The sequence below is a fragment of the Tigriopus californicus genome, chromosome 7 (assembly GCF_007210705.1).
Source record: "Tigriopus californicus strain San Diego chromosome 7, Tcal_SD_v2.1, whole genome shotgun sequence".
Classification (NCBI taxonomy): domain Eukaryota; kingdom Metazoa; phylum Arthropoda; class Copepoda; order Harpacticoida; family Harpacticidae; genus Tigriopus; species Tigriopus californicus.
Genome location: NC_081446.1, coordinates 5,716,446 through 5,729,427, shown reverse-complemented (window position 1 = coordinate 5,729,427; position 12,982 = coordinate 5,716,446). Strand labels below are relative to the sequence as shown.

General features: G+C 43.4%; 1 protein-coding gene across 10 annotated transcripts in view; it reads left to right on the top strand.

Annotated features, from left to right (window-relative positions):
* The window catches only part of LOC131883739 (pleckstrin homology domain-containing family H member 1-like), a 59,769-nt gene that overhangs the window by 23,209 nt on the left and 23,578 nt on the right, over positions 1-12,982 (top strand). For 7 of the 10 annotated variants that reach the window (XM_059231280.1, XM_059231290.1, XM_059231284.1 and 4 more), the window contains exon 3: positions 11,339-11,401. In XM_059231280.1, coding sequence (XP_059087263.1) covers positions 11,339-11,401 — 63 coding nt within the window. Of the gene's footprint in view, positions 1-1,793; positions 2,076-7,312; positions 7,934-11,338; positions 11,402-12,982 lie in introns of those variants that run through there. The other 3 variants (XM_059231285.1, XM_059231288.1, XM_059231287.1) reach the window with 3 other exon arrangements.

Genomic DNA, 12,982 nt, shown 5'->3' with positions numbered 1-12,982 from the left:
GTTCCCGAAATTCTGCAAAGACCATTTCAGCCTTCGACGTAAACGGCCCTTGAAACGGGCGTGAGGACGGCGAAAGGGGGCAGAAAAGAGGAACCCCCCTGTCATAACCAACAATCTCAAGCCTCAATTCGCGCTGACAAAGTTCTGCTCCTGACTCTTGCCGACTCGAAACTCTACCAACCCGNGTTTGGCGTCCTGAACGATTTGAACTTGTTTGCATGACAGTAATGTCTCTAATGTGAGGCTGGATCCTTTCAAACTTTTTTTGAGATTGGTTCTGTTTGAGGCTGTTTTCTTCTGTTCTTCAAGGGAACTTGAGAGCTGTTTCCCAAAAGGGTCCAAATCTACCATACGACTGGATTGGAATCGGGCTTTTTACCATTGTTGGTTCAAAATGAGGAGGAGTTAGGAGCGAGTGGGCCAACTCGTTGCTTTGCTCACTTGCCCACTTCTGCTCAGTTTCCGCAGGGGGGTTTATTTCTTGTGCCATTTCCTCTTACTCATTTGGCTTCTGATGTCGGTTGACATTACACGGAAAATATCTCATGTTAAAGAATGAGGGACGGGAACCACTTTGGTCTTGGTCGCTAGTGTTGGTGAATGGCCAAGGGGCGTACTTTCTGACTTGTCTCCATTCCAGAGTTTGGTTATCTCTAGAACGTTCAAGTCGTTGGAAAGTGACCAAACTACCAACTGAAGGCGCCTCCTTGATTCCAAGATCTTTTTTATTGAACTTCCAAGGGGTGCAACGAAGAAGAGTTGGACATAGCAAGTGAATTAAACGCTCGTACCATGGGGAAGCCCAGAACTCGAGCATATTTCAAGGATAGGGGACCGATCTCGCTTTTCTTGCATTTAAATGCACTGCCAAGATCTCGTTTTGGACCAGCTGCTTGTGGAGTGGAACTCGATTTGAATATTATCTCGATTTGCCTCGGCATCGGGATTCTTGCTATGATGGGAGTCGTTGAAGACGAAAAGGAGCACGACGAAATGCACTGCTGAATCTCCGTGGACCACGTCAAAGTGAGTCAAGAGGATTTGCACAACCTTTTGGTCATTGATTTGATTAAACGAATGTCCCAATTCAAAGCCCATTCTCCTTGCAATCTCCACAATCATGCCAGTCTATGTCTCTCGATATACCATTATAATGTTCTCAAACTCGATTGGCTCGATCTCGTGCTCCATATCGCAGTTTGAATTGCGGCTGGAAAAGAATCCCCCTTGGAACGAACCGTGGTCCATGAAATCCGCCTGGATTCTTTTCTCAAACTCGGTCTTGGAACAATCAGCTGAGTGAGTTGGGTCCAATCGCGTAGGAACCCCCCTGTCATAACCAACAATCTCAAGCCTCAATTCGCGCTGACAAAGTTCTGCTCCTGACTCTTGCCGACTCGAAACTCTACCAACCCATTCCCGAAATTCTGCAAAGACCATTTCAGCCTTCGACGTAAACGGCCCTTGAAACGGGCGTGAGGACGGCGAAAGGGGGCAGAAAAGAGGAACAAGAAGTAACAGCAAAAGCAAAAGCAGCCAAAGCAGCTGAGAAAATGCGCCTTCAACGGACTTTTACGTTCTCCACATGAACGGAGGATCGAGGAGCTCGTCCATACGTGCGGCAATCCGACGGTAGCGAACCCTGCTGTTAGTATGTTGTCTTCCTTCTCCTTCCTCCGAAAGAGCGAGAGAAACAAACGCAGAAGAAGAAGGAGGAGAAACACACGCACAGAGAGAGAGAGAGAGTGTGAGAGAGCCCTCCCAAAAGTTGTGGGAGTTTAGAGCTTAGTTGGCCAGCGGCTTTTTGTGAGTCTTGTTGGCCTTGCACCCGTCGGTTCGTTTCAAAGCGTGTGGAATATCCAGTCAGCAACTACGACAGCATTGGCACGATTGGTGGTGAAACAAATCAGGTGCTTGCCATGATGGTGTTTGTGTGTTTTGTGTAAACATAATTCAATCCACAACCAAGCCCGATGTCGGCTGGACGACGACCCCTTTCCTACGCTAGTTCTCCCTTATGCCTGAATTTGATAAGTTCATGGAGTGAATAGAGATTGGGAGCGATTAAAACAAGTGTACGGCTTCGTGATCAGAAATCTAATTGTTGACAGGAGAGTGGCTGGCTTTATTCCGAGTGCCATTCGTAAGAAGATTGATATCTGGGCAGCGAGTACCCTTGCTTGTGCGGAGATTTTAGTCACCTTGTTACCACGAAATGTCATTTTTTCAACGGAAATTTGTTTGGCCTTTGGATTCAAAATCGTATGTGGGCGAAGGCATATATATTGATCAGAGAACCTTTAGTCTTCGTTTTGACCTTGCACGTGAAAGAGTTGGCTAAGCATCAAATCTTCTGTGAAGATTGGGATGTGACTTAACATAACGGGAATTTTGATCTTCAAATCCCTTCGCCCGGGGAAAGGGGAAAAAGATGATGTTTTAAGTGATTCATCTTCTCTTCTTGTTTGATCCCTCTCTCTCTCTCTCTCTTTCTCTCTCAATGTCTTGTTGAAATTGGGTTAGTTCCATGAAATTAATGTGGAGAATGAGAATTTTTCGACAAATGTGCAAGTTTTTTTTTCTCGCCAAAAGATCTATATAGACATTCTACGAATGGAGTGGAGTGGTGGGTGTGCACAATTACTCAAAACTTTTCCACACCTATGAGAGAAGAGTGAGAGTTTTCCACTAACTTGCCGCGTTCCCCGCTTGAATTGCTTATAAAGTTTGGCCAAAATTCCACCAACATATAAGGAAAACATTTGTATAAACATTCATGAATAGTTTCCCTAGCTGCGAATATGTTTCGTGCCCGGCACAAATACCTTAAAATTAGACCCGACCCCGAGTACGTACATGTTCAAGTTTCGCCTTCTACGTATTCGCGTGCCCTCCAATACTACAAGACTGTTATTTCTGTTCGAAAGGTCCAAATCATAGGGTCACACGAGAGTGCTCCAAATGCGCCACTTTCAGGGCACATAGTTCAAAGATTAAAGCCTCCCTGATGTTCTGAAAAGACCGCCATTAGTAAGTGGTAGCTATGGCATAAATGTGTGTAACTAGCAAGCCGACGGAGACGTCTAAGAAGCACAAAGACCGAGATGATCTTAACCTCGTCTCAAAACCTTTTAATGATACTTGAACATGCATGAAAACCCTTCGAGTACTCGAAGAGGGGTAGAGAGAGAGAGAGAGAGAGAGTATACGAACAAAATGTCATGCGAGCTCTACGTTATTCAAGACCCTTGTTTTGAAAGGGTTTTAAGGTTGCTCGGTAGGTCAGTTTCGGAGTGTGGTGTGACTCAGTCTAGTAAGTAGTACGTAGATGGAAGACATTTGGAAAGAAAAACAAATCTGACGTTGGTTGGTTTAGGAGCGCTCCAAAGTCATTTGAAATTCGATAAGGTGGCTCTGGGGGCCATGCTAAGGATTTATTTCCAGCCCTTTTTCTTCCTCTTTTCGACATTTTCCGACGCGGTCTCACTTTTACGATGCGTATCAGAGATACTCCATTTCCCATTTCTTGGCCATTGAATAGGATCATGTGAGGTGGAAAAGCTGTCAAAGATTGATGTTCAAGATCGAGCATCCCACCGCACACGCATACATAGACCGTCAATACGTGCGGCACCCAACGTGAGTCCATGGACGACAGCGATACCCCCAATCCCGTTCACGTTATTGCTTAGAGTAGAGAACCTAAGCAGAACTCGTATTTTAGTATCAGTCGCGCATACAGAAGTGTTGGGTTTATGTAGGTTTTAAACTTTAGTTAAAGGCTCTTCAAGCATAGTAAGTACTATATTCCTGGTTTTGGGCAATTGCTTTGGCGGTTAGAAAAGTGTGGCTCGTCTTTGGCTGCACGTGTTAAGAGAACTTTGACACCAAAATGTCACGACATGGAAGTTTAGAGACCCTTTGGTCCGTTGAAAATCATGCCTCTGGGATTCAAAGGCTTCACGTAACGGCCTTTCTCACATTTTGATGTCTTGAATTTGAAAGGAGAGAGATCTTCTCTGCACCATTTGAAAATGGACCATACTGGTGCCCGGCTAAGTTGAACAAGATTTCAGCCAAAGTCGTAAACAGACTTTTTATATCCAGAGAGGCTTTCGGATATTCACTGGCTAAGAATGTTTGACTGAACATTTCTGCAAGTGCATCAAGGCTCTTGAGTAAAGGTCACGCTGTATGAGTGAACAAAAATCTGTCTCAGCAGATGACGTGCTTAAGCACTTAAAAAGGGGCTAAGTGGCCAAGATGTTGAATAAGAATATAAGCCACTGTCCTCGTGTTTCTTCTAGTTTGTTGTTGTCAATTGGGAATTTGCCAACGAGTCAGTTATCTGTGATGCTATCACCTACCTAATCCTTTCCCATTCATTCATTCGTTCCTTCTTCGGGGTCTTTCTCGCTGTTTCATTGAATATCTTTTTGCAATGCGATTTGTTGGCTCTTAATGTTCCATCCAACAAAGCTTCATTTCATTGGGAATGAAATATGTGGCGTTATCATTTTGTATCTTGATTAAAGCCGCTTTTCATTCGGATGCAAAAGAACACTTGAAAGGGGTTCGGAGAGAGAGAGAGAAAGCTGTTTTCAAGCATCAGGATCACAGCGAAGAGCGCAAGAGAGGAAAGGGAGTCATTATCAAATCTCTCAAAGGCATCCAGAACAACGAGAGTCGTGAATGGTGAGGGGAGACAACAACTAACATGAGTTTTCAACCCTTTGCTTTCCTTTCTAATTTGTCTGGCATTCTGCCTCAAGTCATAAAAGACAACAACAATATACTGGCAAGCGAGAAATTCATTCTGGCCGACCCTCATCCCTAAGCTCTTTCAGACGAATGAAGGATATCATTTTGGCCAGGATCTTGTATCCATTTTCAAGAGAATTTCTCCCAATCCGATTAGGATCCATTCGCTCTCGAATGAAGCCGGTCCTCAAAACTGCGGTTCATCCGCCTTACAAGGAAACCAAATATCAGCCTGGTTAATCCTGATTCGAATATAACCCAGGTATATATGCATAGCTCGTATTCTATGCCTTCGATGAACCTGTTTTTGGGTGAATAAGAAATAATGATGTTGTTGTTCGAAGAAATCCTTTCTGAAGGCTTGCGCGCATCACCTACGTAATGATGGGATGAAAACCTTTGACAAGGATTTGATGGCGTTGTTCGAGGTTACAAACAATCCTCAAACGAGCGAGAGGTGTGTCTAACTCGGCCTCAAAGTTGGAAAACGAAAACTTGATACGAATTGACCAAGGCCAACAAGCATTTTGTGGACATGATCCTCACAAACTTGAAAGGGCAAGAAATTGAAGAGATGCCAAAGTTCCTCCTAACCGCCAATACTGAGCCGTGATTGACGCTCACTCATGAATGCCAGTGTTCTCGTTATGTTCATTCATATTCATCTTGAGAAGGATGGGAATATTTGTTGAGTCATCTCTCTCTCTTTACATTTCCCTTCTTTAACCCAAATCAGAGGGACGGACTTTCCTTTCTTTCTCGGTACTGATTGAGAATAACAACAAACACATGTTTAACACTTGGAACAAATTGTAGCCTATTGTGGATGGAAATCTCTCACGTCTCTGTTCTCATCACGTTCGTTGGAAGAGTATTGTGGTCGTCAATGCTCTCGAAGGGGAAACTTGGCATGAACCTCCAAACAATTTGAATAACGAGCGTGTCCAATCCGATGGGTGCGATAAGCCCATTTTATCATTTGCACTCACCCTATTTCGAGACACCCTTTCGTCTCCTCCCCCTTTCTTCGAAGATCGACTAGATTCTTCTTTATCTTGCCTTGCCTGTTTGCCGTTTGACTAGCTGTGCCCATCATGTTCAAATTTATTGCCAAATCTGAAATCCTCCGCTTTCTGGCGTCTTCCATCCCCGTAACGCTCTTGTCCTCCATATCCTCGAGGTCTTGCCTGGCGGTCTCGTTGTATACCCGATAGAGCGGGTCAGCCTTATCGGTATTAACCACTTAAGGGCTTTGTGCTGGATGTAAGCACCCCACCACCCAACTGGCAGGAAGATTTGTTGAGAGGGTCTGTATTGAACAGGGGCGCATTTTCACATCGTGATATATGCTAAGAAAGCAATTTGTATAATGTGAAAGTCCCAAGGGGGATCGAGTTTGGTGGTGGCCCATGTCTTCTGCCCACGTCTGCATTCATTCTCGCCATCGCTATGACCCATTTCCGAGTTAATTCTGATCCGCTTATGAACTTAGGGTCGGGGGAGATCAACATTTATTGCAGCAGATAATACTTTTACTTTCCATTTAAGTCGGGAGAATACATTCCCGTTCGGATTCTACGGCAAGCCAGTTGGGATGATTTTGACCAAGAGATGGAGTGATCTTGGTTATAAAGGCAGTGTGGGTATCTCTATTTCTCTCTCTCTCCCCGATCTTTCTCGTCGACAAAATTGTGTCTCCTTTAGATTTCCGTGCATGTTCGTGCGTGTGTGAGAGGGGGGGAGTGGAAGAGAAAGAGAGGGAAAAAAAGATCTCGAGGAGACGAGTACAAAGCCTTTTGGGGCTTCCGGCTTCTGGCTTTTTGCTACCTTATCATTTTTTTCTCAAGAATTTGATGACTCACCTCACTGATGCCGACGAAGGTGGTCCTTCTTCTGGCAGATATGTTCTTTGGGGACCACAAAAGGACCCTAGTTTGAATTGAAATGAAGGCGGCTATCAAATGAATTTAGTTTTAAAAAAGTAGAAAAGAGGGCAAAAATTTGAAGGTTCATAAAGCTCAAGGCTCTCTAGTTTCGACTTTGGCCTTCATGTGATACTACTCAGAACCTGGAGAGCTGAAAGTAATATCGAATTTCGCTTGTACAAATGTGCAGAGCACTTTCCGCGATAAAAGATAGTAGGATGAAGTAGGATGACCAAGGTTTTTTTAGATGCTGCCTCGGCAAGAACGTATGGGCGTAGCTAACAAGTGACATGTATTCATTGACCTTGGGTCTTAGGAAAATAATCTTGGACAAAAATCCTCTGCAGAGCAGATATATTACATTTAATGAGGCTCTTCTTCTTTCTCGAATGCAACTTGAAGTGTATAGCTATCATTAAGCTGCTCAAGTTCATCCTCAAAACTTTGAAAACGTTCAGTGAAGTTTTGGGATGTTAATTGTATTTCCTGTTATGCTTTGGGGCCAGACCGCTTTTGATGACATTCGCTTATGGGGTTTCACGTGGAATGTGCACTATGTACATTATGTAGTATTAACGAATAATGCTTCAACGGCCGCAGATGAACACTTCTGTTCTCGATTATTGGTTTGTTCGTTGGTTTCCAATCGAACATGACCTTGTCTATGTATTTTGTTTCAATTGCTTGGCATATACAGACAGGGGCCTGAGATTGTACCAGTAGTTTGTTTATCTCGCGCAAGACCCGGCCTTGGGAAAGCTCGTGGAAGAAATTAATTGCCTGTAATCAAAGTTCTGTTCCCGTTGGTTCCATGGCTCCTCGTCTTCAATAAGATTTCTGCTTTGTTCCTTTAGTGAAGCTCCAAACACTTCTAAAGAGTACACGCCTATTATAGGCTCAGCTAATCACACTGCTCAGTGCTTGGGATTGTGTGAAAAGGAAGGCTCTCACAGAGGAGAAAAAGACCATCCAGTAATAGGTTCCAATTGTGCAGTGGAACCATTCAAAAAAAAAGTGTGAAGCACAAAGAAGACATTCCTGTCGGAATGGTCCAAGGTGTGCCATTGTTCCATTCAAAGTGACAGACCCTAATGGCTGGCATTAATCTTGGGCCTCCAAGATTTGTTGGAGCTTGTCCTATCTGGCATTGGTGGTTATGAGTGATACGACCACCTCGACGGAATATCTTCTTCTAGACGACCATGGATCCCGACGAAGAGGCCTCCCTGGAAGAGCTGATTATCCAGGTAAGTCCAAGTTCGATGATTTCCTACTCTCGACGGCTTATGTGTAATATTGTACGGCATTTTCAAAATTTGGGTCCAATTCAGTGCAAGCATGGATATACCCCCGAATGCATCTCAAAGATACACACCGAATAACACGGCTCTTGTGATACTTTGTCGCCGAAATTGAAGGGGATATTTGTCAAAGAAGTGTTCCACACATGCGTCTGCCCATAACATGTTTTTTTTTTCAAAGCCAAAGAGAAGTGGTTGAGATACACACACACACACGCGCGTTTTTATGTCCATTGTGGTGATTGATGGGTGTTTTCATAGAGTTGGGAGCTGGGTCTACAACCGACCAACCATCCAAAACCTCCATCGATCAGTATCTAGACTACGGGAGCACTCGGTCGTACTCCTGATGGTTACGTAAAACATGCGGGGAAAAACCTGGAACTGGCTACAATGTTCCAAAAGTATCGGGACCCTCAAACGAAGGTCCAAGATCTAGAGCCTCTATTCTACAAGACTTTTTGCCTCATGTACAAACTGCCTAAGGGTGCGGTGTTTAAATATTCATGAGTGGTAATCTATTTGCAACAGCTGATGGACCGATAGATACTGATGGGGCTCCATGTTTGTGGGGTGCGTTCGGTTTGTTGGAAATCCATAAAAAGAGCGGAAAGAGAATGCCGCATTTTCCATGAAAACCAAGGTCAATAACCACACCTAATCTATCAATCCAATTCTTTCACTCGTGTATTTGATCCTGTCGGAGCCAAGGTTGAATTACACGTTAAACTACCTTTACACAAGTCGTAACAGGACTATTGTAAACGTTTGCATGAATAGCAAGTCTATTGAAAATTCATTGTTATCAAAATGGTGCATATTAGGAGCGATGTTTTTTTTTTTATATGGAAAATAAAAAAAAATTATATGGGTTTACGAAGTGTTTTTTTTTCTCTTTTAAAATTGTCATCATTTATTGGGATATGCGTTGTTTTATGTTATTAATATTATGTTATTGAAATCATGTTATTAATATGTTGCTAAAATTCGTTGTTCCATATTAGGCTATCAAAAACACTTTGAGATTACCGAAAAATACTTCGCCTTTGAATATATCATTTCATTTTTGATATATCATACCATATACATGTACTTATGTATTCATTCATGTCCTATTAAATAAGCATGTTTGGCTTTGACTGAAGTCGTAATCCCCCGTTATTCGTCGATGACCAAGGCGGTGTTTATGTCATACTGTATTATAGAGATACATTCAGGTGCCTTAAATCCCTGTTATGGTGAAGTGCTGCCTTTTGAATGATCCATCAATTCCGTTGTTGCCAAAACTGCAATTACCAAAGCAAAGAAGCTTTCCTCTCATCTCGGGGTCATCCAAACATATTCTCTCATTGCCTGGCTTTACACATGGGTTGAGTCATGTTGCAGTTTGCATCTCAATCCAACGACACGCTTTCATGACCCAAAAATGCGAATGGTATATACAGAATATCCGAAGACAAGATGTATTCCAGGAACATATTTGTCCCTCCTACCCCCTTTTTGGAACACCCTGTCGCCAAAAGATGATGATGATCAAGAAGAAAGCAAATGTTGAGAATGGCACGAAGTGAGTGTGATGGAGTAATAAATGATGTTTTGGTGTTTTCATCTCGAAAGGCTGGAAGTGATCTCCCAAAGGAGTTCTGCCTCCGCATGGCCAATGCTCCATCATTCTCCAAAATCAACAAAAGGATACACAAACACCAGCCAACGAACTCTCTGTGTACGATCAGCCAAATGGCTTTTGTGGCCAAATCAAAGAAATATTAACCAATCGTCCGCCAGATTCTCAACCAATTTTGTAATGTGGTTCTGGTTCAGATGACGCTTTTTGGGATGGATTGTGGTGGCATGACTTCTGAGACTACTTCCCTCGTTTTTCAACGCTGCTGAGTGGTTTGTCTTGTAGCCAGGATATTGATGTGGCGTTGTAGATTTTGCCTGGAGCAGTTATTGATTGGTGCGAGGGTTAAAATAGAATTTGAAGAGTGGAAGATGACAAGTTGGAACGAGAATTTCAAAGGGAACCAAAAAATTAGGTCCATGAAGTTAACTGACTTGTCAGAGACGAGGTTGAAATTGTTCAATTGAGTGCATGAAAGACAGAAGATCGATACTACCAAAATAACTGCTCGAAGGAAAGAAAACCCCTCCCCTTTGTTCTTCAATAATGCATTTGTGCTTTATTCGAGGCTTAGAGGCCGTTGCCCAAAAGGTTCTCATCCCTTTCTGACTTTGTCCAGTCTGTGGTTGCAGTTTCATGGATCACTGATTTTCCTGGCCTAGAACTGGTCCCTAATAATAAATAGAGAAAGCAATTTAACACTAGACATGCTCCTCGGGGAAGTAATCAGCCCACTGATTCTGACTCCGGTCTTCACTCCCCTTGACAGGGTTTTGACGAGCAAGAACCATTTTAATATCCGTGCCATCCAAAGAACCAAGTCACCCGAAGTAATCACATGACAGGCTTTGCAAACGCAAACCCGAGATCGAGCCTTCTTTTCGTGTCATTTGTTATGCAGGGTTACCCCACGGAGGCCACCGTTATTGCACTTTGGGGCAATCATGTGTCAGCAAGAGAACGAAATACACACTTGCCATCGAAATAACACGAGGTTGATTTGACAATAAGGACATGCCATGATAGACGTGAACCTCCGCTAGGTGAGGTGCTGGCTGGTTGGAACCCTGAACTTGCATTAGCTCTATTGATGATGCAGAGGCAAAGTTTGAAACTTGAAAAAAGTTGCTTCCCCCACTTTGTGAGAGTGGAATAAAGTGGATTCTGTGGTGTTCCATTTTTGGGGGCGATGGCTTAACCACGTGTTGTCACTTTTCTCCAATCATCCTCGTTACGAATATGGTGCGTTCCTCGAAGCGGCAACTCGAAATTGTGTGATTGTTAGGATTGTTTCGCAAGCTTATATGTGCTGAGTGCTGCAAAACGCCAATCTTAATAAAAATCGTGATTCTTTGATCTGATCTGTGACTACTTGACACAAAAGTCCACCGTATGGCGCTTTCAAGGCTTTCTCTTTTTTTTGGTCTTTTCGTTGTCATCAAGTAGCGCCCTCTATGCGAGAAAGCTTAACATGAATTAGCTCGCTCTCGCTAGAGGGCAGCTCTCTCCGTCTTCGAGAATGTTGCTCAAGGATTCCATTCATCTTGTATATCAATAAACATGGATTCAGAATTACGTAGAGGTTCCAACGAAACGAAAGACGGAAGACAGAAACAGTAAAGAACGAACACGTTTCCTCTAAGATGCAGCATTAACATACAAAAGTTGCATATGTTAAGAGATCCAATCAATTCTTCAAAATCATTTCCATTTCTTCGAATTTTCAGTTAAGTGAATTGGAACAACGCGTTGTAGAGGCGGAGACCAGAGCCGACGATGCCGAAGACAAGGTAAGAACGATAATGTAGTCCACGATCAGTGTTACTATGATATTGGAAAGAAAAAAGAACCAGTTAACATACCCTTGGAGTGCACGGTACAAATTGCACAAGTTGTGCGTGCCGAATTTTGACATATGTACAATGAAGACTGCTCAACAAATTGTCTTAAGATCGACAGACTTTCTCTAAGCTTTTTGGTCATGATAGCTTATGCATAATCGGATCGATTCGGAAAGGCGGATTAGGCCAAAGGCCATCGTGTGCCTAACGTGCCATAAACATTTCATTTCCCGGGTCCCTTCGGTGATCTAAAGATGGTTTATGGCAAAGTCGAAGTTGGTTGTGCATTGCTGGTTGTGGCCAGAGTTCAATCCAAATCGATTGATTTCCCCACAGACGTTGAAAAGCCGACGAATGCAACAACGAGCGTTTTAAGAGCCCGGAACCATGGCCAAACCATGATCGACTTTTAAATTCGAATCGATACACATGAGTGGAAACAAATCTTGCCTCGGGTTCTTTCAAGGCCAACGTGTGCACTACTTCTGTGAACCATTAAATCGATCCACAGGCAAGGAATTGGAGTTCCACCTTGTTCCCCTGAAAAGATCGATTACTCTCTTTTCGAACAAGGGGTTCGTTTCTTTGTCAAGCCCCTTTTTGTATTTGTTTTTCATATCGCGGACCAATCTTGTGTTCATTTTATCTCATGGCGAAAGCTTCAAGCTCCGGTTGCACACCGGTACTACATACATACGGACGTACATGAGTCCAATGGTGGCCAAGAAAACCGAAAGCAAGCGAGCAAAAAGTGTAGAAGACATCATTTGACGTGAGAATTGTGTTTTGAGAGGACCTAGAGATTTGCCACTCTTGGGATCAAAATCCCGAGTTGGATGTGAAAATGTCGGTTCTCTTTTTACATGCTTCTCTTTCTGATCGGCGAGCCCTTTGCTGCATTCTACGCGGTAACTCAATGACAGGGAAATGTTCGCTCTCTTTTTCTGATAATTTCTCACATGACCTCCAGTCAAACTAGGGCTTTTCAAGTTGTCTCGACTAATGAGATGAAGGCACCATTACGAAAATTAAAAAAAGTGGAACATCTCAAGAGCGGCGAGTAAGGCTGTGTACTGCCAAAGGTAAAGACAACGAACGACCACGGCCAATATTTGAGTTTCCTGAGATCTTGGGATCCAAGCGTAGGGACTGTAATATCTTAATAGTATCGTTGAGTTTTGTATGAAGACAGTTTCGTTCAAAAGACCCTACTCCATGGGAAACTTCCATGATCTGTTCCTCAGCCTCTTGCCCTTTTGGAAAGTCATCCTCCCCTTCCTTCTTTTCCGACGGTTTGGACTCCATTGGAAAACACGCACACAATGAAATGTACTGAAGGAGCGCGCTCTGTGATCCCCGATCTGGTTCCATTCCATGTCAGCTTGTTCCAAGCTTTTCTGTTTCGTCTTATTCTGTGGTTACTTTCCTGGCAGACCCTCTTTTCCCGTCCATTCTCCTCGTCCTCTTCGTCCTCTTCGTCCTCCTCGTCCTCCTTGTCCTCCTTGTCCCCATCCTGGTCTTCCTTGTCCT